Raw genomic sequence first — 25,897 nt, forward strand, 5'->3', positions numbered from 1 at the left:
TCTGGATGTCAGCTTTTCTTTCCTGGCGCTACTGCTGGCTTTGCTGATAAACCCGATTGTCTGTCTGCTGTGGGTCAGCCTGCTGCTGCCCTGTAGTCATGTTTCTTGGCTCGTGAGCAGTTTCCCTCCATTAAGGAGTACTGTATAAACAAAGTATGCCTCCCTTTCATATGCCACTAACCATCTAACTTGAACATTTCAGCCATTTCTGGCGAATTAGGCACAGACGATGAAGTCTTGCAGTTGCAATGAAATTGCAAAATGTTCAAATGTTCGTTCAGTTTTCCTGTCTATTTCTCTGGGAGCCTCACTGGTATCATCCATGTTATTCTTTAATTCTAAACCATTTTTATTGCTTGGTGCCCTGCTAGAAATTGTTAGGGGCAAAATCCGGATGCAGCACAATTTCTAGAAAATTCTTTAGAAGGGAACAAACGTATTTAAATGCTCTGACAGAGACTTCTGTGTAAAAGTCTGCTAACACAACTGCAAGGTTTACTTAGAAATTTGCAACCATCACCCTGGACACATACTTGAAACTAGAGAAATTGAGGCTCTCAAAGAAACCCATACTTCATCATAGTGACCGGTTTTCCTTTTATTGCCTTTAAAAACAACATGATTGAACTTTTTCTTTGGGCTGAGAGTGCAATTATTACATATTAGGAAGTAAAACAAAACTTGATAAGACCTTGTTACAATAAATCATAAAATGTTGCCTATTAGAACGAAGGCTGTTCTCCACTCTCATTCTAAGTTTCTAAAACCGCAGGCTCCCCATGAGGGAAGCCACGCAGGGTCATTCCAGAACAAGGCTTACAGGGGTATACACTCCTTGACTCAGCAATGGCAGCTATAGTCACCTTCTAACAAGTCTCCCACCTCCAGAGAATTCATGTTCTAGTTAGGAACGATCCATCTGAGAAATGGGGGAGCCTTTGCAGCATTAGTACCAACTTGGTACTGGCAAGCACTGGGAGGTATGGGAAGCAGTGCAGAAATGTACTGTAACAGTGGAGGCTCAAGGGCCCTACTTCGCAAGGACTAGTCAGGAAGCATCATCCTTTTGGAGATCCTTCTGCTCTCCTACTGAACACCCTGCGGAAGGGTCTGGTGTTTAATGTGTATATCTGTGTCCAAACAGTACACATCTCGAACTGGCAGATATTAAAAAACTATATTGCATCCATGGGCAGATTGTAAAGCATAAAAAATGGTTGACTGCCAGAAAGGGGACGTGGCAGAAATATTGTAAGTATTAAGATCAGAAGGACCACTTTCATTTTCAGACCTTGTAGCTTTGGGTTTAAAAACAAACAAAAATGTATCACTTCTTCCGTTTTTATTCTGTAGCTCAAGCAATAGAGAGTCCTCAAAAAACATACTTTCTAGCATGCACTTCATTGCAAACAACTTTGTTGTTTGGTACTGTTTATATTTAAGATAATATCTATCCCTTTTCATCAAAGGCAATATCATACTGTATCTTTGTTTTTGCTTGACTGCATAATTTGTAAAGGATGAAAAACCCTGTCTTGATCATCACTGCCTCAGACATGTAAAGGAAGAAATTAAAAAAAAAAAAAAAAAGAATGAAGCCAAACTCAGCAGCACATTCTTTCAATGAATTTATTTAAGATCTCAATTTTTTTGTTCTCAGAGTTAACAGATGGCATATTTTTTATTTCCAGTATTGTCTGTTGACAGCATACTTAATATACATAAATCAGTGAATTATAAACCGTGATAGACATTTGACTAAAACTTTCATTGCTCTAAATACCAAAGCATTCTGTAAAGCCTTTGAGTTTAAATCTCACCTAAAGGTTTTCTTGGAGACTATATAGGGAATATCACTGAATCTCTACAGGCCTGGTGTACGTTAGGCTCCTTTACTAACTTCTTTGGCTTTGTTTTTAATAAAACTCTAACATTGGTTTTCAAACTGTGGTTCATAGAGCATTTGCAGGGAGCCTGTGGAGAGCTGGTTGGCCCACATGTTGCTGACTCCTCCACAGCTGCTAAACCACATTAAAAGAGAGCTAAAAATATGTTAAATACTTTCCTAATATTTTTTCATGTGAACAACTTCTGTAGTTGCCAATGGTTTGCTATGTGATTGCAACTGACAGAGGAGGTGTCCTGCATGTTGGCAAATTGGAGGGGAGATAGCCCATATGAAGATTTCAATTTTTAGATATGGTCCCACTACAAAAGAGTGTGAGAACTCAAACTATAAGTACCTATGTGAACCCATCAATGAGCATTTTCTGTTTCTTAAAATGTGTGCTACAGAGACATAATTAATCATTTATGGTTATGCAAATATGGTAAATCATATAGATTTAAGACCACAAGTAACTGTAAGCAATTAGAAGACAAAAATTAAAGAAAAAATACTGGATGCAGAATTTATTTAGGTCACCACCCAGGAAGGGTGATCACTACATAAAATATGCAATTTTAAAAAGTCTTTGCAACTCATAAAATATAGTTTGAGTTCAATTATCTATTATCAAAGGAGCATAATATTATAGCAATGTATGAGGACATGTATAAATAATAATTTTAAACTACTAGGAGTCATAGGAGAAAATCCCTTCAAATGGTGAAAAGGATATATATCCTTACATACAGGAAGAAAATAAATGATTAATTGGCTAACTGCTGTATCCAATTAATGGGTTTAATTCAGCATTGACTTGCATCTTATGTGATCTCATTAAAGGGTTCCCCAAAGAAGATGTAATACAATGGATGTACTTGAAAAGTTTCTTTCGTTTGAAAGTTTTATCAGCTCTAGCACTATTCCTCATTATGTAGTGTTCAGGGAATAACACTAAAACAGATAGAAATTTTCCAAGCACAGATTTTTTTAACTGTGTCTGTTCTTGTTATTAGTGAGTATTATCAACTTTAAACAACTTTTAATATCACTTGGTTCACAGCAGAAAGTAGCATCATTTATAGACGTCTGCCCATTTACATCACAGAATGAGATGTTTACATTCATGCAAATGTTGGACTTTTTAAAGGCATACAAAGGTGTTTGCCCCTTCCAAGTGAAGGCCAGATTAAAGCATGGGCAGATAGACCGTCTCATGCTGGGCTAGTAGACAGGAAGGGTTACACAGGGATAAGAGGACCTATATTGCTGCCTCTGGCTGCCACTCTAGGTGGGAGCAGAGTAACAGCACAAGGCTGGGATAATGGAATTGGAGACACAAGGGGCCCTGTGTTTTGTGCCTGGAATCCTGGATTACCTTAATCCAGCCTGAATCATGTGTACATGCATTTTAGTCATGTAAAGAAACTGAAACAAATGCACTTCTTACAAACACTGAAAAAGGAAATAAATCAAAACTAAGAAGGATGCTTGCACCAATCTAACCCACCATGCACTGACATGTACCAAAAACAGGATATTTCAAAAATTTGTACTAGATGGATTAAAGACTTCCTAAAGATTATTTCTAGGTTTTTCTCCACGGGGTCTGAAATGAACAATGCAATCAACTTTGGATCTGTGTTACTGGTAGTTTCTGTAAGTGGAGACAAATGACACTGTTCATAGTAACAGTATATACAAGAAAATGCTTTTTTCTTTTTAAAAAAAAAATTCTATTCATTAATCAAATGGAGAGCCTTTTTACCTCAGATGAATGTGTGATTGGTACTGCAAACCAGGGGATGGGGCAGGAGAACAAAAACCTATATATCCAAAAATCAAGAAATCTTAAAAAGTCCCCATCTGTACCTTTACTATCTCCATTCAATATATAGCTCTTTTTGGAGAACCCCTGCATTACTTCAGATGGAAATAGGGCTAAACCCCCAAATCATAGTTGAATGAAGACTCCATTAAACATCGTTTTGTTGATGTAGCAGGAAAAAAAAATTCCTCTTCAGCCTCTACAGGCTGCAGAAAGTCCTCCATTTCTGTTAATGACCTATTCCTTCTGTCTGATTCAATACAGCCCACTGGCTATGGAAATGACAACACTCAGCAGGTGACAACAAAACAGTCAACAAACAGTGCTGAGATATGTTATTTTCTTCAAATACTTTCTGAGGAATGAAATGACACACTATGGTACGCTGTATCCAGCTCAGATCAAATATTTCTTTATTAAACGCAACTACATGTATAGTTGCCATATAGGATGCAGGTTTAAGTATGTTGCTTCAAGCTTCAATTGCAAAACAATTTGATACTTGATTATATATCCCCCACCCCTTGGTCTCCTCTTAATATATACCCCCTTGAGAAGCTACTATTAAAATGACATAGCTTTGGATTGAAAGCATTGCCCTTCCTGATCCAATCTAATGTACTACTTATGACTGGGACAAATTGGAATATGTAAATCAGCATCTTTTGAGTCTCCTGAGCATGGGAAGTCCTCTTGTCGTGTTCCAGATGATGGATCGGAAGTGTGAATTTTAAACAACGATGCCTGTGCAAATGTATTTAGCCTTTTCAGACTCAGAACTAGCCTTTAGTTCCTAGTTCTCCTCTTTAAGAAAATCAAATATGTTCAGTCAACTTCTGTTCTAATTTCCAGAATGATTTCATAGCCTTCAGTGAAGTTGCTCTGGATTCATACATGTTTCAATGATCACAAAACTCAGCTCACAGAGTACAGTAATGTAGGATTAAAATCAGTACTAGAAGTACAAGTCTTGTGATCAACCCTGAACTGACTCCAATGTGGATATTATATATTCAGCCCTGGAAAACGAAATACTTGAATCTACAGCAGAATACTGTTACTGAAGGTGTCCTATTCCAATGAAGACATACTATAAAACTGTCTTCTATAGTTCTTAGTGATCCTACTAACGTTTTCGTGGCACTATGGCCTGCTCTACCCTGCCAGTGAAATTCGATAGCAGTCAATGGGAGATATGCAAGCTATGTAGAGTAGCGTGCGTATCTCCCATTGATTTCCTAACTTCTACGTAGCGCAGAGTCCCCACTATGCTGCTGAGGGAAATACCCTCCTGTCAATGCAGCGTTAATCTTTTTGTGAGGTGGATTAATGCTGTCAACTTCCAGATCAATTGAGCGGGTCTCCACTGCTGCTCAATCGATCCCACAGAATCGATCCGGCTGTGCCGACAGTGCTGTCATGAGTGTAAACATACCCTATGGGTGTTAGTCCTATAGTCCTGTCTTTAAACTGTGCTCTGATGTAACTTTTGAACAGTTAATATTTGGACAGTTGATGTCATACGATATTAGTGTTTCAGTAGATTATGTGGCATTTTTCTTTTTCCCAACATTGAGCACCCAACACTAAATCTTATTATCCTGATCCAGTTGCCCCTGATATAACCTAATCTATCGTATTTCTACCCTTAGAATTTGGGATTTGTATAGATTCTTTCTGCCCAGTTGGAAATTTCATTTTCTTCAAATCTGTTTTTAATGGTTTTTTAGGGTTCCCCCCCCCCCCAATATGATACTACTCCCTCTCCTTTATGGCGTAAATCAGTCTTTCTCGCTAAATTTAATCTAAATTTAAATCTAAATTTAAATTTAATCTAATACATGGCATTATTGCATCATGCTTCAGAAGGGCCTATTATGCCTAAATTGTGTTCTGTTACCAGGTATTCTAGATTAAGTACTTTTGCCTTTAAAGATTTTTGCATGGGTGTAAAATAGTTTTTAGTTTTTCCTGCCTGTCTACCTTTTTTATGCAACTCCTTTCTCTCATGGTCCGTTACCTTTTGGATTATATCTCTATGAGCTCAACCAGTGTCTCCTCCAGCTTCCCCCGTGAAAGCTTTGGATATTATTTGAACACAGGAATGAGTCTGATAACAGTGAATTATGTGTAACAAAGATAAGGGTCAAATTCATAATTAAAATATATAAAGTGGAGCATATGTCTTTCGAAATCGCTCTCCTATGGATGCCTATGCCATCTTTAATCCTCTTCTCCAATCTATCTGGTCACCTATATATTCCATTTTATCACACAATGCACGACTCTTAACTGCCAAGACACTGTTAAAGACCATTTCACTGACTGGTTTGAACTACATAACCTCTCATTCCATGAATTCCATTTTATTTTAACAATTGATATATAAATTTAATCTGCCATGTTGAATGTCAATAGTAATCATTCTACTTCCTCACCCTCCTTTCTTTCAGCAAGTCTAGATCTCTGCCCCCAAATGTATCATAAGGGTGACTAAAGTTTTGTACACTTCCCCACGTTTCCTTCCTATGCCATGTGCTAACATAGATCTGTTAATAACCTGTCTCCTTAATCCAGTACAGCTCTATAAGAAACTGAACTGTCACCTTTTATACTCACATATTGCACCATTGACATCATTAGCAATTGCCATTTCTTATCCACAAATTTCCAAGTCAGCAGTAGAATCCTTTTAGTTAATATCCTTTCTGGACTGGCATAATCATCTATTCCAGGACTGCCATCTGCTGCTTCCTCACCTTTAGTCTCATGTCACTACTGCTATCCTGACCAGTGTTGTAGAGAGTTCACCTCATTATGGAATACTTTCAGTTGTTGAAAATAGTACATGAGAAGAGGAATCTTCTTCCTAATATTTTACAGCACTCCAACACTTTACTATCTGTTTTTCCTCTCTTCCAATTCTCAGGTCAGGTAGGGCTCTATGCCCGAATAAGAATCTCTGGGAAGACTGGAAATGTGCCCTGCCATCCATCTAGCTCCAAGATCACCTATGCTCTTGATGCCAATTTATACTTCCCCCCCCCCCCCCGCACTTAAAATGGATAACCATAAAGTATGTTGTATCAATTTTAAAACTTCCCAAAGTTTTACAATACTTACACATTTGTGGCTGAACAAAAATTAACTGCTTCATTCATCTAGTTTTGCCAGTTTTAGCTCTTAGCAGTCTCCCTACTGACATGGCTAAATGTCACTGCTTCTTTTTATTCAAGGGAAGCATTTTTTGTTTCCAAACTATATTATTAACTGTGTGCAACTCCTGTGTCACCTTTCATTACTTGAAAAATGTAGAAGACCTGCTCCGCTCCCTGATCTTTCCTCTGACTTTAACAGTAAAGAGTCACAGGTTTTGCACAAACTCCATTGTTTACACACCCCAATGCATGTTTATAATGCATGAAAAACTTTACCAGCATACTGTCCAATTAATCTGTCACCTTCAAGATGTCATCTTAGTCATGAGAACAAATAGTGTCATTGTCTTGTTGTTCTGTTAGTGATTATTATAAATAAATACAAATATATTTAAAATCTTAAAAGATATTGTAAGCGAGAACATTTAGTGAACTCTTTCCATTTTAGTGAACTCTTTCTTTTGATTCTACCATGCTTGATGGATGTCACTGTGTCCCTATTGCTGCAATAACAATGCTGCAAAAATAGGAAGAGAAATGGAAGACCAAGGCCTATTATATTCAGAAAACTCTTCGGTGATCTGGTAGTTTCCTAGAAATTCTATATAGCTTTCTTCCTTTGTGTATAAGATGGCACATGTTTCTACAACAGGACAAAGACGTTACATCCTTTGGAAGGAGAGAGGAAAATTTTTCACATCAGTTTTTAATTAAAGGAGTAGTAGAACTGGTTAAACATGAAAAATATAATTTGATAATTCATTCAATTTGTTACTATTCATGTTTCTATATTATTGATGTTAGCAAGTTTTCTGATGACTGCTGGCCATTCATGAAAGTGTGAATGAATCCCAACAGCTTCATTTAATTTAGCTCAAATAAATATTTACCCAAAAATTCATAACACAAGTTTGTTACTCATTAATTCTTATTTGTTTTTCTTCTGTTTAAAAAAAGTCTCAATCACCCAAGCATGAAATAGAAACAAGACCACAGATAAAATTTCCAAAAGCACCTTAGTTATAGAAGTTAAGGCCTTTTTTCCAAACTGACTTAGACACTAAGGAACCTCAATCCCATTGTCTTTCAATGAAACTCAATCTTCTAGGTGCTTAAGTCACTTCTGAAAATGGGACTTAGCTCTTTTTGAAAATTTTATTCTATTCAAGTTGGGTGAGCAACTACATGGTATGAATAACAAAATGTCAATAGTGATTACAATTAGCTGGCAAAAAGTTCACAATCAACCTATAGTCAAAAAACCTATAGTCATTTTGTCCAAACTATTTGATGAATTTTTATTAGTATCACCTATACCCAAATGTATCAGGAATAGTTTTTGAGTGATTTGCAAGTAGCAAGAAATGTTAAATTCACAGTGGACACTAGTCACAATGAATAACCAACCAGCTTTAAAGAGCACTGTCCACAGTGCCACAAACCCTACATTAATATAGTTATATACCACTATTGCTGTATTGCATTTATTACTAAGACAAAACTATATTCTCTTTACAAATATATAAAAAAGGAGGGACATTTTTCAAAACTAAAAAGATTTCTGTGGATCATAAGAATGTTGTTTTTAAGCAGATATTAAAGGATTTCATTAAGTCTACCCCTATTTGGCAACAAATAAAATGCATTTAAGAGTCAAGAAATGACCTTTTATTAGACCCACACAGATTTGTTTGTACTAAATTCTCACATGTTGGCTGATAAATGGATTATCTGGGCACTGTATTTGTGAATCAAAAACAAAACACATATTGCTCTTAGATATAAATATGTAATTTAATGTAAATTGTGTAAAATGTTAGCAGCAATACAGCAGGCTTCTTATATCCATGGGTGAATTTTGTGTTATTTTGAGTTTTTAAATGCAGAAAAGCAGAAATAAACTCAATGGCCCCAATCACTTGTGAGATCCTATAGAATGGAGCAAAAGAGAAGTAAACCTCCACTACGTATTGCTTGTAGAAATTTCTCCTCTCCCATTCCACCAAAGGGTTGGAGTTTCCTGAGCTCAGAAAAGGTCATATAGCATGCACACAAACACGCCAGATATCTTCCAATCCACAGGAGGCCAGGGACTATCGTCTATAGTCTCTCTGACTCTGCAGCATTACAATCCCAGCTAGCTCTGGACTTGCACCTTCACAATGTGGCTCCTTCTAAGCCATGGTGTCAGGGAATCACTTGACCAGAAACACCATGGAGAAGACCCTTAGAGAAAGGAAAGAGGGAATCTCAACTCTTGACGGAGAGGCACAATCTGAAATGGATTTCTGTTTCTCTGATTTTTTCAAGGCTGGTATGAGGACAATGTACATTTTATGGCCCTGCCCAGCTAGGCAAATCTCCCACACCACCTCCTGTAAGCTCTGAGGAAAGGACAGAATGCTGTTGAGAAAGTAGCTGAGCCCCTTTTCAGTAGAGGATGGAGAAATCAGTACACTGAGTGTCCCACTTCACCTGCAAATCATGGAGGCAGAATTGGGCTCACTATTATAGTATTATTAGGTGGTTCAGGAGATTGTCACTGGAATTTTGAGCTTTTTCACTTCTAGTTCACTGGCTCAAATCCATTTAAGGCCTGTAATAGCCCAAAAGTTGGCTAAGTAGTTTTCATTGACCTATGGGAACTGAAATGGTGGTCTCAATCCATTTCCTTGTGAACAACGCCACATGACATAAAGCACAGTCACAACTGGCACCATGATAAAGTCCACAAAAAACGGAAACCTGAAGAGACTTCTGACTGAAAGGAACGATACACAAAAAATTGACTAGAAGTACAGTAGTAGGGCAGTTCGTAGAGTCGAACACAACCACTGCCTGTGCAACTGTGTATAATAATTTAATGCATCATTAAAAAACTACAGTTGCTGAACAGTGAATTAGGCACTTTCACAGCACTGACTTCAATTTTAAAACACTACTGCTCTTATGTACAGGAGTACACAGTCAGTATAAATCACTCCAATTTAGATACAACATTGCTGTTATTATTGTTAATGGAATCTTTCTTTTCAAATCTTACATTTAAAAGTTTATTGCAGGGTGTTTAATACCAAATATTTCTATTATGGGAAGATCTTAGCATAAAAAAAAAATAAAACAAAACACAGATTTAAAAACTTGTCTAAATTTTAACTAAAAATACTGTAAACTTTACAGTCAATTGTTTTACAGTTCAAATCTTAAGGTATGTTCTTTTTTGTGCAAGAAATTTTAAAAGCAACTAATTTAAATATGCAAAATTATCTTGAGTTGTTCATACGTGAACTTAAAAGCCGTGCAACACAGGAAAATTAAGTAATTATGCCTCCAAGTTATTTACTGCAATTAAGCTCATTTATCATATGCAAATTAGTGCAAACTGGTCTCATTAGTTACTAAATTACTCAATATGAGCTGAACAATGTAGCACTCCAGTTTGTAATGAAAAATCCCTGTAGAGGCAAGCAGTATCAATTAAGCTAATTTGCATATGCAAATATATTCACTAACTTTCCTTTTTCTCTATATTTAGTTCTACATTTCCTGATCGTTCTTGATTATATGAAGAATATGGGGTCACTGATCCTTTTCCTTAATCTCAATAGTTAAGAAGTTAAAGAAAGTATTAAGAGGTCTTATGTAAAGTGACCATATTCTTCTTAACTTTTAAGTCCTGCTTGAGCTGAAGCTTGCCAATAAGAGATACAGAAACCAATATTTTTCATTGAACTTATAATGAAGTAAAAAAATACACCAGAGGTAAAATTTAAGACATTTTTCATAGCAGCCTAACCTCATTATAAAGCTACTCTCATGCATAAGATGAATGTGGGGTATAATGAATGAAGTCTTGCTAATAATTAATGGGCAACTCTAATTACCTGGCTTCTCCTCTATTCAAGGCATTCTCACTATTTCTTCAACCAGGTGTTTTAATTGGATAATGTCTGAAAGCTTCTTTTCTTATAGTGAGGCTACTGCTATAATAGTATTTGGGGGTATTTCCTTTTTTTTCTCCTTGAGCACTTTGTAGATAGTTTCTTTCGGCCATAAACCATCCGTGGGAATCATCTCTTCAGTATGATATAATGCAATTGGCTGTGGCCTTGAAATTTTTGACATGATTGACTGAAAATACTTGCTTGTAGAATCCAGATTTTAAATGTCAAAAGATGTTACTCTCTTTCTATTTGTATATCACTATAAACAAACTAAGTACACTTTTTAATATAGACTATATTATGGTTCTCATGTGTCTATCAATAAACTTTGAAATATCAAAAGTATTAGAAAGTCTCTTTAATTTCTGAATTTACTCTTAGCCAGGACTTTAAAATATTAATGGTAAAGGGCATTGAAGAGATTTAACTATTAATCCAGCTTCCTTAGATAACAGATTCCAAAAAATATGGGTACTCCCGCAATATTATACTTTTTGCAAGTTGGCAGGGATTTCTCTGTTCATCTCTCTCTCAAATAACCGCCACCACAATATTGCTTTGAATGTCATTTCTAGAAGTAGTGCCCCAAAAGAAATACTGGAGCAGACTATAGATGAGTTTGTGACTACTAGTTATTATTACTAGTATTGCTACCTTCTGGAAATCTTCTACCAATGACATCACAAAGTGCTTCTACCAACAACATAACAAGGTGATATTCTGAGGTTCCTGCAAGTAGTAGGTACTGTATTTCAATGCTTTCCCTATAATCTCTTACTAAGTGTTGTTTTTACACATAAAGCAAGACAAGATTTTTAACATATCATGACTAACTTACATTCATTATAAGTTCACTGGGCTCTTTATCCATCATCAACAATCTGTTCTCTTTTAAATGTCACCCTAGAACTTTCACCTATCAATTCAGCTAAAGATTAATGGAAGCAATTTGGAAAGACCAAAACCCTCTTTGAAAAGGCCACACCTTAACAGATATTCAATATGGAATTTATGGTGACGCAGACTGGAAACCATCAACTCCATGTTTAGATGCTGTAGTGATTTTTTGCTGTCTATATGATAACTCTTACATCCTGAAATGCTGTGGCCTCTATGTATTAGTGGGAGGAAATCCAAAATAAAAAGGAAACCTGCTTTAAATAGATAAAAAAAATGATGAAAGCTTCTTAGCCATTCAGTGAATGAAAAACTTACATTCCAAATATTTTGTAAGTCCGAGAGACCTCAAATAATAGGATGAACTGTATGTATATTATAGGGTCATAATTGACACCTGATTAAAACTGGATACAAATCAATTTCAATGAGGTCCTATCTGGATATTACTAGTAATACATATTGTAAAAAACGTACCATTATGATATACAGTATGTGTTTATATATTCATAGCAATATGCTGACAAATTCCACAAACTCAAATATCACAAAACTGCTGCTTATTTATTTATTTTTGTTATGTTATATCTGTGAAACAGCATAACAGCATTTGCATCTAATATGCAAAACACAGTGGTACACCTTTTTCATTTTTGGTACAGAAACCATAATATAAAGTATTTGCTTCCAGCATTAAAAACTTGAACCTAGACCTCTGCCAAGGGCGTACAAATAATTAAATCACTTCATTCATAATTTTTTGCTCTGAAAGGAAATTTATTTCACTCATAAATTTTACGTTTTGCTAGAATTATCTTTGTTACCATTTTTCATTTAGTTAACTGTAAAAAGGTATAAAATCTGGATATTATCCATAGCTCCTTTGAAAGCTACAGCTGCAGTAGTACAGAGAAATACCTCTCAATTGTTTCAGATGAAATAGAATATTTCTCATTATAGCATCTTAACTTGCCTCTCTTGCATATCAAAAGACAATATTCCATGCTGCATACTTGGATTGAGAAGCAGAAATTTCTACTAAGTAACAGCAATTATTTAGTGCTGCAGTTAGAAAAGACTATAAGCACAGCAGGTTTCTTATTTCCATAAGGTTTTTTTGTTTGTTTGTTTTTAAGTTTTTATCTTCATTGACAAAACACTCCCCATTTTGTTGCTGTTTACCTTTGTTACTTGCTTCTACAACATATCTGATTACTAAAACCTAACACGTTTCACGGAATCACCAAACTCTGACAAAGCAAAACACAGAACATATATGAATATTTCTATCTGGTCATCTCTGTTCAACCTAATCTTTTTCACATATGCCTACTGTACAGTGTCATAAAATACTTTGGGAAAAATCAAATTATTCTTATCTCATTTACTACTAAGACCTGGAAGACATGCTGTTATTTCTTCTCTGTGAAGGTATTTGTAATTTGCACTGTTAGAGTCATGACAATTGTGCGTGGAGGAAGGAAAACGGTGCTTGTAAACCAAACTGGGAAAAGAAAATCCAAATCTGAATAGGACACTTAAGAAAAATCAAATTATCTACACAAAGTGCTGTTTTATATACACACAAACATATACAGTCATTCTGTAAACAACAGTTACTGCACAGTCCAATACAACTAGATGGTGTGATTCATCTAAATTATTACAGCACAAAGAATACTTGCCCTTCCCCTCTCACTAAATTTCTCTGACACATGAACTTTCCAAAAAGAAAAAATTTGAATCTGCAAAAATCTCATAAATGTAAGTTCTGATAACAACAGCTTCAAATAATGGGCATAAATATTACATATTGTTACTGTCTAGTTATTTTGATTATTTTCATAAAGCCATTATTTTTACCTGTAAAATGTGACTTCCCAAATGTGATTCAAATACTTCAGTGGCCAGGGCGCTGGGGCTTCTCCTGCGCTGGGCACCTATAACTGAATAAAAAACAATTATGTTCCAATGTCTTCACCTTCAGTCATATTGTATCCCTGATCACACCACTGCAAATACACTACAGATATGAATTCTTGCATTTTAAACGCCACTAGTGTTAATTACAATTTTGCCTTGTACTATAGTAAGTAAAATCACTGTATAATTTTCAGTGACTTGAATTTTGCAGCATAAAATTATTCTTTTCAAAAGCTGTGAAAGTGCCCAAGAACTATGAAAATGAACAGGCTATATAAATATGGACCAAGTTCCTACAGAAGTTTCTTTGTTCATATTGCTAAGGTTATAGACTAGATTTGGTAAAAAATACTAAAGTAGAAGATACTAAATACAATGTGTGTGCATCCATATGTACAGACAAAAACCAAAAATTACTCCATAATTGTAAAGATAAAAAAGATGTCTTTCTGAACATGTTACTGCCTTCATCTGAAAGTGAACTGAAGAACTGCAGTGACTGAAAAACTCACCATTTGTAAACAATTTCCTCACCATGGTATCTGAGGTATCAGAACTATTTCCTACCGTAAGTGTAAGGCAATATTGCAATATCCCAGATACCACTGTTAGGTAACTGCTGTGTTTTCAAACAGCAATCTCTATACTATGTGTTAAAACAAATAGTTTTAAAAATAGAAAGGGAGTAACTTGCAATTAAGTGTTCAGGGGCAATGATGACTAAAATAAGAGAAAATCAAGAAATCACACAGTGGAGCTTTAATTAATCTCTACTTCATATGGTATGCCAGCCAAGGAGGGAAGAAAGTAACCTACTGCAGATACAGAGTTTTTCATTGTAGGCCCAGATTGTGTCTAGCACTGCATGGAGTGAGGAACAAGAGAGGTGGGAAAAGGGAAGACAACTAAAAGATACTCCTCTCCCCGTTGCAGAGGGCAAACATATTCACACCAGACAGAAGAGAGGAAGCACATACTGCAGCTGCTGTACATTACCCACATTGGGCCCACACTCCACCTAAGACTCTGGAGTACAGTGCCTCTGAAGACTACATAGCAGTGATGAATCTCTACACACCACTGTGCCTTGAAGACAAAATTTAACTCAATGCATTAAGCCAAGGAAGCTCAGTGATAATATTTTTTAATAGGTAACAACAAACATAGACCAACACAATAGTCCAGAGCTGTTACTGAACAAGCTAACTTACTAGCAGGCTGATTATTAATTGCCTAATGAAAGAGCAATAATTAGAGCAATAATTTGAATGAGGCTTCTGTGATATCAACTGTCAAATCTGATATCTGCACACAAAGATATATGCCAAATAATGACAGTGATGTTGACTTAGAAGTGTAATATCACTCTTTACTGATGCTTCATGTAAGTTCCTTGAAGGAAATTCTGAACTATTTATACTGGACACACAAGTGGCTTCATCGTTAACAGATTCAGGCAACAGCCTATAACAGTTATAAATGGTGACTGCTCCAGACTCAATATTTTCCTTGTCATCTTCATCTACTCTCCTAAAGGAAACCAAGAACATCCATAAGAACAGCTAAAAGCAAATGCAGTGTTTTCCCAGATTCTTTCATTACACACTAAATTGAGACAATAGATTTTTATGTCACAATCAGTTATGCACTTTTATTTCACACAATAGCTGAAGAGATATGTCACATCAATATTATTCTTGTACTGGAATTGGTTTCTTACTAATCAATTTACTTTTGGTTTTCACTCCACAAGCTGACCCCCATTTCTCCCACCATGAACAGTTTTGCTCATCAGTGTTTTTGTCTCTCCTTTTCCCATAGCTACATGAACTCCTGTAATTTTCAGAATTTTGATCAAGCATACAGCTTAGGCACAAAATTAATACATTCAAAATTTGTAAATTCTTTAGGATTACTGCTGCCTGCAGATGAAGTGGTCTTCTTTCCCAGTCCTCCACACACAGGCTCATATTTATAGATGATCCCCTCCATCTAATTTACCCTGCCCCCCGAAACACCCTGAGTAGTTTGCGTGAACGGGAGGTGCAGAGGGAAACTTTAGCTTTTACTATGGGCAGAGTAAGATATGCAGCACTGTAAGGATTATCAGTGTTCCCATTGTGTTTACTATCAGTAAGTGCTGCACACAGTACAGCCATTTCATTATGGTTTGTAAGAAACAAAGTGAGAAAAATCTACAGGTTTTCTACCTTTAAGCATTGTTTCTTCTCTTACTTTTTATATTATCATTGTTTAAAGCAAACATACAAACAACACTTAACTGGTTCTCTTTCTTCCAGCTAGACTGTGATTTATTTTTCACACCTAGCCTAAAGATATCACTACTCAGATTTTTTTTCTGATTAATTATCTATGTCTATTCCTGTACACCACTCCCTAAAATCCACTGGCATATTTTTAAATGTAGCTGACTTACTGATTATTGCTTCCAGTTCTAGTGTTAATTGCACATTATGGTTGTTCAGTGTGTGAATGACATAACTTAAATAAGGTCTAGGGATATGAACAATTGGAAATCAGTAAATGATCTGCATGTGGAGTTTTAAAGTGATATCTGAGATTTAGAAGCCTTTTTACTAATAGCTCATCTGTCTTTTTATACTTTAAGACCCTATCAGTTTCAAAGTTCAAATTAAAATATTCAATATCAGTGAGCTGACGTCAGAAAATGCAAACTGGACTGGATAATTATACCTTTAATATTTGTCAATCAAATCCCCTACAAATCTACATGTGTGTCTTGGTACATGGTAGCCATGTACATAAGTATCTTGTAAGAGTTTCATGCCATTCAGTTCAATGTCATTTTTATGGCACTGGAACACCTCTTGATTTATGCATTTTGCCCTTATCCAGGTAATGTGGGGCTATAATGACAATTTCTAATTTAACAACCAACATAAATATGTTAAACAGGAAACCATTAAGCCTCTGGTAGCCAAGCTCCAATGCTAGCCTTACCGGTAACTGAATAGATCTTAAATATGTACTTCTTAACTTGTACTTTATTTTTTCTTTGTACCCTCACTATCGTATTTGGCATTTTGAGGAATGAGACAATAATGTTTTGATAATTCCAAAACATGAAGAACAATGTTATTTTCCTCACTGTTGTGACTTCATTGCCTCAATATTTTACTTTTTCCAGCCTCAAGCAGTTGATTTCATGCTGTTCATCTGCATCAGAAAAATAGTATTTTGGTATACAAGGGTATACCAGATTGGAACGTTTCAGAAACACAATGGGCTTCTTATGCAATTTGGTAGCCCAGTAACAGAGTTGATTCATTTATTAAATCCAGTCTATAGCCTTATTCCCTTTACCTGCTTGCCCAATTTAAAGACACTACTTTTAAAAATCTGTATTAGATATAGGATACTCAGAGAGCAGAGCAAAATAAAATAATTTATTATGGGTTAGATTATAACCTGTTCCTATGCAGCCATGCAGGTGACTAAGCGATCCTCCACCCACCATACACAATCATATAGAGCTTGCAGGGATAGGGAGTATGGATGTAGTCAGGGAAAACAGATGCGTGACACCACTATTTTCTATCATAACAAAGCAGATAAGGAAGGACTGAGGTACGAGCAGAGAGGAGCAAGGGAGTAGATGAAGCCATGTCCTGTACCAGTGCAGTTATATGACTTCCTGGACTAGGAACAAAGTACTAATCGAGCCCATTATAAATAACATAATAGACAATTGCTTCAGTAAGGTGCAAATCTTACAACAGATCTATTTTCATAAACTGGTTACTTAACTATTTTGTGGATGAACTATCTGTGTCACTTTAATTAATTTGCATCCCCTCAAATTCCCAGTGGAAACACTACCATAGAAATTTTAATTGTTCACACCATTTTCTCATAGAATTTCCAAGAAACCTAGAATCCAAAGAATTTAGGATTTATAAATCAGAGAAATAACTGATCATGGAGTTGAGAACCTAGCCCTAAATTCTTAAGAGAGAGCAGAGTGGAGACCTTTCCATTCCTCAGAACTGAACACTCATAACAGTACATTATTTTTAATATTGAAAAAACTAACTTGAGCTACAGAATCACAGTTTTTCTATTATTCACAAGATTTCCAAATTTCATTGTGAAGATTTAAAATGTAAAGTGTTTTAGCACATTCAGGAAATAGAAGTATTTTAATTTGGTTTAGTAATGCTATTTAAATAATTAATGCTGTACCAACTAACAAGCATAGCAATGAAATACCTGAACAAATTTGTCATGAAAAACTAAATATAAAATGCATAATGCAATAAATCAGTGTGGAGAAACAAAGGAACTTCACAGCCACCACACATGGCGCACACCCAGTGGGGTAGAGGGTCAGTCCACTGCCTTCGTCCCTTAGCAGGTGGACTGGGATGCCACCATGGAAGACCCCATTGCCTGTACCACTGGTTATGGGGGAGACTTGTCTCTAGGAAAAGCTCAAATACTCTCCCCTACCAGAAGACTGGGAACCCTCATCTCCAAAAGGCATTTTGTGGTTAAGATCAGCTTTGCAGGGAGCCAAGCCTATCCTGACATCCCCAAATGACCCAGGAGTTATTTCTTACAATACCCCAATGGAAGGGAACCCCCAAACTACAGCCAGGATGGCTGGCACCTTGAGAAACAAGGGGTTGCCACTCTACACATCCCTTAGAAACCAGGAGGAGGAGAAAGTGACAGAACCAGGTCCCAGTTTCACACCTGAAAGTTTTAAGGTGACCAGGGTGGGTCAGACAACCCTGTTCGTAGCAGGGTTGGATGCAAGCTGTGATCCACAATGAGATACGCTGCAAGGAAATCGGGCAACCTTTCATATGTTCGGCAATTGTGACAAAGAGCTGTGTTGAGCGACGGAAAGGCTTGGTCCCGTCAATGTAGAATGCTACAGCCCTTTTTATATCAAGAGAATGGAGACACCTCTCCTCAAGTTGTGTAGCTTTGGATAGAAAAATGGCTGGAAAATGTCCTGGTTGACATGGAAGCAGGAGATTACTTTTGGCAGGAACTATGGATGTGGCCGTAACTGGACCTTATCTTTGTAAAAAAAAAAAAAAAAAAAAAAATGTAGGGAGGTTCCAATGTTAGGGCCCTAACCTCTGATACCCTCCTTGCTGAGGTGATGGCCACCAGAAATGCTACCTTCCATGACAGGTGCATCAGCGTACATGAAGCCAGGGGCTCGAAGGGGGGTCCAATGAGCCGGGAGAGGATAAGGTTCAGGTCCCATTGGGGAATTAGGTCTCGTATCGAAGGGAAGAACCTCTCTAGTCCCCAGAGGAGCCTAGCTGCCATCTCATGTGAGAAGATCATCCTATCTTGGACAGGCGGGTGGAAGGCCAAAATTGCCGCCAGGTGTACCTTAATTGACTGAAAGGCTTGGCCTTCTGGTTTTAGGTGGATTATTTGGACAGGCACTTTCGTTGGAGAGATGTTTTGGTTCACTGCCCAGCAGATAAAACCCTTCCATTTAGCCCGGTAGGACAACCTCGTGGATGGCTTCCTACATTCCAGTAGAATCTCTTGAACCTGAGTCAAGCAAAGCTGCTCGTCTGTACTCAACCATGCAGTTTCCATGCTGACAGGTGCAGGGAAGCCAGGTCCGGATGCAACAGTCGACCCTGGTCCTGGGAAAAGAGGTCTGGCTGTAGTGGGAACATCCAAAGGCAAGCCACTGATAGTTCCAGCAGCGTGCTGAGCCAAGGTTGACGTGGCCATGCTGGGGTTACCAGGATGATCGAAGCCCTCTCCCTCTTGATTTTTATGAGAAACTTGTGAAACAATGAGATCAGGGGAAAGGTGTACATGAAATCACCCGACCATAAGAGGAGAAAGGCGACGGACAGAGAAGTGTGGTTGATCCCCTGGAAGGAACAGAAGAGATTGCACTTCCTGTTCTCGTAGGTCACAAAGAGGTCCACCTGGGGAGTGCCCTATCTTTGGAAAATAGAGTTTGTCACCTCTGGATGTAGCAACCACTCATGATGAGAGCAAAAGGACTGCTCCGGGTGATCCGCTAAAGCATTTCTGGCCCCGGGAAGGTGTACTGCTTCCAGTTGGATACCATGGCTCACACAGAGGTCCCAAAGGTGCAAGGCCTCCCAGCACAGAGTCAAGGATTTCGCTCCCCCTTTCCTCTTGATGTAGTACATTTCCACTCTATTATCTGTGAGGATCCGGATGGTCCTGGTGGAGAGGTGAGGGAGGAACACCTCGCACGCCAGTCGCACTGCTCTCAGTTCTTTTACATTGATGTGGAGAGCAGCCTCCTCCTTGGACCAGAGACCTTGAGTTTGAAGCGCTCTGAGGTGAGCTCTGCACCCTAGACCCAATGCATCCAAAACCAATGATAGTGTTGGCTTCGGGGCTACAAACGGAACTCCTGCATTACGTGCTGGGGTTTTTGCCACCAGGACAGAGAGGTGAGTATTCGTGGTAGAATGGTGAGTATCCCGTTCAGCTGATGTATTGACGGGGAGCACGCTGATACTAGCCATATCTGCAATGGTCTGAGATGTAGCCAGGCGTTCTGAACCACCTAAGTGCAGGCTGCCATGTATCCCAAGAGGCTGAGGCACACCCTCACCATGGCAAGCGAATGGGCCGACAGACTAGTTATGAGATCTGAAATGGCCTGAAATCTGGCCAATGATAAGAGTGCTTTGGCTTGCGTAGAGTCTAGGACTGTCCCAATAAACTCTATTCTCTGAACCCGTATAAGCATTGACTTCTGCTCGTTTATCAGTAGGCTGAGAGCTCGACAGGTGCCTCGCACAATCTCTGTCCCATGCTGGACTTGCAACCTTGACCAATCCTGGATAAGTCAATTGTCCAGGTAAGGGAAGGCCTGTATACCTTGACACCTGAGGTGTGCTTCCACCAGAGCCATGCATTTGGTGAATACATGTGGCGGCATGGATAGGCCGAATGCGAGCACTGTAAACTGGAAGTGCTGATTGCCCATTGTGAAGCCAGGAATGTTCTGTGCCCCAGGAGAATGGAAATATGATGCCTTGAAGATCAAGGGCAACATACCAGTCACCTGGATCCAGAGAGGGAATAATGGGAGCCAGGGAGACCATGCAGAACTTCAATTTTCTGAGATATTTATTGAGGTTTCGCAGGTCCAATATGGGTCTGAACCTGCCTTTTATCTTTGGGATTAAAAAATAACAGGAATAGAAGCCTCTCCTTTCTAACTCTTGAGGAACCTTTTCCATCGCACCCACCACAAGAGGGTCTGAACCTCTTGAGTGAGTAGTTTGTGAGAGGGAAGGGGAAGGTGGGTGGTGGGGTGGGAGGGAGATAAACTGAAGGGTGTAGTCCATAGCCACTGTACTCAATACCCATCAGTCCAATGTTATAGCCAACAAGGCTGGGAGGAATGGGGTGAGGTGGGAGGAAAAGGTTTGGAATCTGGATCTGTAAGTGATGGCTGGTAGGTCGCCCTCGAGCGTACCCTCAAACATTATGTTTACCTCCTGAGGGGTGACAACTTGAACCCGATTGGTGGGAAGAGGCTGGCAAGTGGCCCTGGCGGCATTGAAACCCTTTGTTCTTCTTCCTATAGGGTTCTCCTCAATGATGCCCTCCAAATGGTTGTGGTTGGTATGGCCTGAAGTGTCTCCTGGAGAAAGAAGGGGTGTACAGACCCAGGGAGTGCAGTGTGGCACGTGAGTCCTTCAACCCATGCAGCCGCGAGTCCATCTGGTCAGCAAACAAGACTAACCCATCAAAAGGGAGGTCCTTGATAGACTGCTGGACCTCTCTCAAGAGACCTGACAACAGGAGCCAGGATGCTCTCCTCATAGAGACTGCAGCGGACATAGCCCTTGCCTCTGAGTCTGCCGCATCTGACACCACTTGTAAGGAAGCCCTGGCTACTGTTCTCCCCTCTTCCAGGATTACTTCAAACTCCTGTCTGGAGGTCTGTGCCAGGGAGTCCATGAATGTTTTGAGGGACTGCCAGATATTAAAAGGGTATCACCCCAACAATGCCTGCTGGTTGGACACTCTCAGCTGTAGGCTTGCCATTGAATAAACCTTACGGTCAAAGAGATCCAGTTTCTTAGCTTCTTTATTTTTAGGCATAGAACTCATTTGGCCCTGTCTGTCACGCTCATTAGCAGCCACAACCACCAGTGATCCCGGTGAGAGGTGGGTTTATAAGTACTCAAAGCCCTTGGCCGGCTCATAATACTCCTTTTCTGTCCATTTAGATGTGGGAGGCAGCAAGTCTGGGGTCTGCCACAGTGCCTTTGCTAGTTTTAACACCTCATTGTGCACCGGAAGGGCTACCCTAGACAGGGCTGCAGATGCCAGAACGCCGGAAAGTTCATCGACTGGTTCCTTGAGCTCCTCTATTTTGAGCCCTAAGTTGCTCACCACCCATTTTAACAAGTCCTAGTGGGCCCTGAAGTTGTCCAGTGGGGTCGATGTGGAGGGCCCCGCTACTGCCGCATCTGGAGAGCAGGAAGAGGAGGCTTGTACTTGAGTGGATACCGGGTCCATTTCCCTGGGCGGGGTAGCCTCTGATTGACTGGCTGAAGGTGCCCCTTCCTGCTCCAAGTCCACATCTAAGTCTGGTGCCGCTCCCTGGACTACCAAAGTTCCTGTTGTTGAGTAAGTCTGTGGTACCACAGACTGTGAGAACCTCCACGGGGTCCAAAACTGCCAGGGACCAGGCCACTGCCCCTGAGGCCAGGAATCCATCTGAGGCAGCATGGGAAATCCAGCCGGCTGGCAGGCAGGTTGATCCTTCCGAGGGACTAATACTTTTCCTTCCAAGTCCGAGGAAGTGTCCCTGGGTGACCATGGAGGAGCGAACGCTGCTTGCCTATCCCCACTTTCTCTTGAATGCCGGTAATCCGGCACTGGGGAGTGGTGCCGGGAGCCTTCACATTGGGAGTCCTGCGACCGTGTTTTGTCCTTAGGCTTCCTGTAAGGACTCAGCGAGAAGTGCCGGGGCTCTGGGAACTTGTCTCAGGAGTCAGATCGGTGTGGCAGTTTTGGAGAACAACAGCGCTCTGGTGATCGGTGCTGGTGTTCCAGGGATTGGTGCCAACGCTCTGGAGATTGGTTCCAGCACTCTGAGGAACGGTTTGGCAACCGGAGGTGGGATCCCGACCTCACGTGACATGACTCCAGGGACTAATACCATTGGCCCGGTGACCGCTGAGGGTCCAACGATTGGCAACTCGCTAAGGGGAAGCATTGTGGCCACTCCAGTGCCGGCTTTCCCTTCGCTGAACTCCCTGATGGGGTAGTCCACTCATGGTGTGCAGGCCTCCTTTCCTTAGTTGTAGGCAGCACCAGAGCTGCTAGGAGGTCCTTCGTCACCTGGAATGCTTCAGGCATGGTGGGAACCACCAGGTATGGGGCCCTCTGCTGCTACCCGGAGTCGGTGGTGGTACGGGCGCCGGACTCGTCGGAGATCCTCCCAGTGCCGATGGGGACAAGTGGCTCAACATGGGTCTCACTAGCACCCCAACCTTCTTAACTGGCTTCAATACCAATGAGCATCCCCTCTCAGCGTGGCCCTTCTTTGAGCGCTTCTTCAGCACTGGAGACGTCAATCAATGCCAGGTGGACACCAGTTCTGTGGGAGCGCTTCTTGTTGATGCCATAATGCTCAGCGCTGTGTCTGACCTCGGATCTGATGCTGGTCTAAGTGCCAATTCCATCAGAATGGCCTTAAGTCTAAGGTCTCTGTCTTTCTTTGTTCGGGGATGAAAACTTTTGCAACTTTTGCACTTTTCCCACACGTGTGCTTTTCCTAAACACTTCAAACAACTTTGGTGCAGATCACTAAGAAGCACTGGCTTCTTAGAAGAAGCGCAGGGTTTAAAATCCAGGGATCGGGGCATGCCCTGACCCTGGGATACAGTCCATTAAACTAACTGCTAAACTATTAAGAGAACAACAACAACTATTTACACTAGATTAAACAATGACTCACTAGGACTATGAATACTTGCAAGAGCAAGAGTGCGCTCCAGCACCGTCACAGGCGGGAAGAAGAAACTGGAAGGGAGGGGGGCCAGCAGCACCCTATATACGAGTGTGTACACACGCTACTGCAGAAGGTGCTAGAGTCAGCCCTACGGATACCACTAGGGGAAAAATTTCTGGCACTGGTGCATGCAGCACGCACACACCTAATTCAAAATGGATATGAGCAAGCATTCGAAGAAGAACTTTTAGTGTGCCCCAGTAAGGTCCACACAGGCCAGTGTGTGCACGACTAAAATGCACAGCCCTCTGGGGCAGACTAGTGTGTTATGTAGACAACTCCTTAGTTAGCTTTGGTCGGCAGGAAAAAAAGGCATTGGCTGTAGATAGCTCTAATTTTTCAACTTGGAACAAAACAATATAGGCATTAATGCCTTTGAAGTTTGCTTCTAATAATATGGAATCAGGAGTCCGGTTGAACTCACAGAATGGGAGGGCAGATGCCAGCTTGAAACCCCATGGGCTTTCAGGCAGGAAATCTCAAACAAAGTGCTTGAAAGCAGTTACAGCTGAACTTCTAAGGAGACAGGAACACTGACAGAGTGTCAGTCTGAGAGACACTGGCTGTAAGAGGGCAATCTGCTTTGCTCAGTTGCAGTGCAGTCTGCTTTGCCCTGTCTGGGATAATGTGGGGCCAACCTGAAAATGCAAGAAAATGCTAAGATTTAAATAGGTAAATATGATTATTGGCCTTTTGTTATGTTTAATCTTTTCCCTCTCTGTTTCCTATCTTCCTATGGACAAATAAATAATGCTTTGTTTTGAAAAAACTTCTCTCTATCACTGCTTTTTCATACTGGTCACAAGTCCTGGAGGGAAGTCTAGAGTAGGGGACAAAATCTAACTGGATCTGCTGAAGATGTGGTTTGCGAACAGGAGTGCTGCAACTTGGGGACTCAGTCTAAAAGAGGGGTGAATCATGAGATTTCATTCTGAGAGAAGTATGGGGCTGTAACTTGGAAAGGGTATCCACAGAGAGACCAAGTTAGGGTGAAACGTCCAGCACACCCTGAACCATCAAAGCAATAACTAACCATCAAAGCAGTAAAATATCTGAAGAAATTTGTCACAAACGACTGTATATAAGATGCATAACGCTTATATGTTAATATGATATATGATAATAAACTTAAAACACTAACAATGGTATTTAAAATCCATTTTCATGTATATTAATTTTTTTCATTTTAGATGCATACTGAATGATGTCCATCCTCCAGTCATGTGTGCACCTTTCTAAAACATGTATAGACTGTTATAGTACATAACTGTTAAAATAAAACAGCACTTTCTGCAGATTAACTGATCAGATGTCAAGATGTCACTTGTTAACTTGGTATGAAAGTATTATTTAAAATGGAAATTACAGGTATGTTTTACTACTTGTTATCTTATACATCATCTGTCAAACTGCATAAGAACATTAAGCTCCAAGAAAACAGGGATACTTACCAGTAACTCTTGTTCTTCGAGGTGTGTTGCTCACGTCCATTCCAATATAGGTGTGTGCACACCAGCGTGCACGGTTCCCGGAACATTTTTCCCCTTAGCAGACCCCATAGGGCCAGCATGCAACGGCACATGAGGCACTGCCGGCCCCAAGCCCCCTCAGTCCCTTCTTTCTGCCAACTCCGACAGCGGGGACAGGGGGAGGGTGTGGAATGGACATGAGCAACACATCTCGAAGAACAAGTTACTGGTAAGTAACCCTGTTTTCTACTTTGAGTGATTGCTCATATCCATTCCAATATAGGTGATTAATAAGCAATACCCTGGAGGTGGGTAGGAGTTACCGGTGAGCTGCTCTCAGCACCGCTCTGCCGAATCCCGCGTCCCCTCTTGCCTGCTGAACAATGGCATAGTGGGGCAGGAAGGTATGCACCAACAACCAAGTGGCAGCTTTCCAGATGTCCTGCAGGGCACTCTCTCCAGGAAGGCCGCAGAGGAGGCCTGAATTCTGGTTGAGTGCGCTGTGATGACACCCAGAAGCTGCACATTCGCCTGCTGATAGCAGTACTTGATGCAGGATGTGATCCATGCGGACATGCACTGGGCGGAAACAGGTGATCCTTTCATCCGGTCCGCCACTGTGATGAGGAGCTGCGTCGATTTCCGGAGCGGCTTTGACCTCGATGTAGTAGGCCAGGGCTCGCCCCACGTCTAGTGAATGCCATCTCCATTCCTTTTTCAAACCGTGTGGTTTGGGAAAAACACAGGG

The 25,897-nt window shown here is 40.0% G+C and overlaps 1 protein-coding gene across 1 annotated transcript in view; it reads right to left on the bottom strand.

The window, feature by feature from the left end:
• NPAS3 (neuronal PAS domain protein 3) overlaps positions 1 to 25,897 on the bottom strand; it is an 813,175-nt gene that overhangs the window by 378,593 nt on the left and 408,685 nt on the right. Inside the window, exon 5 of the mRNA XM_067534288.1 lies at positions 13,576 to 13,658. Coding sequence (XP_067390389.1) covers positions 13,576 to 13,658 — 83 coding nt within the window. The remainder of the gene's footprint in view (positions 1 to 13,575; positions 13,659 to 25,897) is intronic.

This window comes from Emydura macquarii, unplaced genomic scaffold (genome assembly GCF_026122565.2).
Source record: "Emydura macquarii macquarii isolate MOO-44397 ecotype Brisbane River unplaced genomic scaffold, CSIRO-AGI_Emac_v2 contig_374, whole genome shotgun sequence".
Classification (NCBI taxonomy): Eukaryota; Metazoa; Chordata; order Testudines; family Chelidae; genus Emydura; species Emydura macquarii.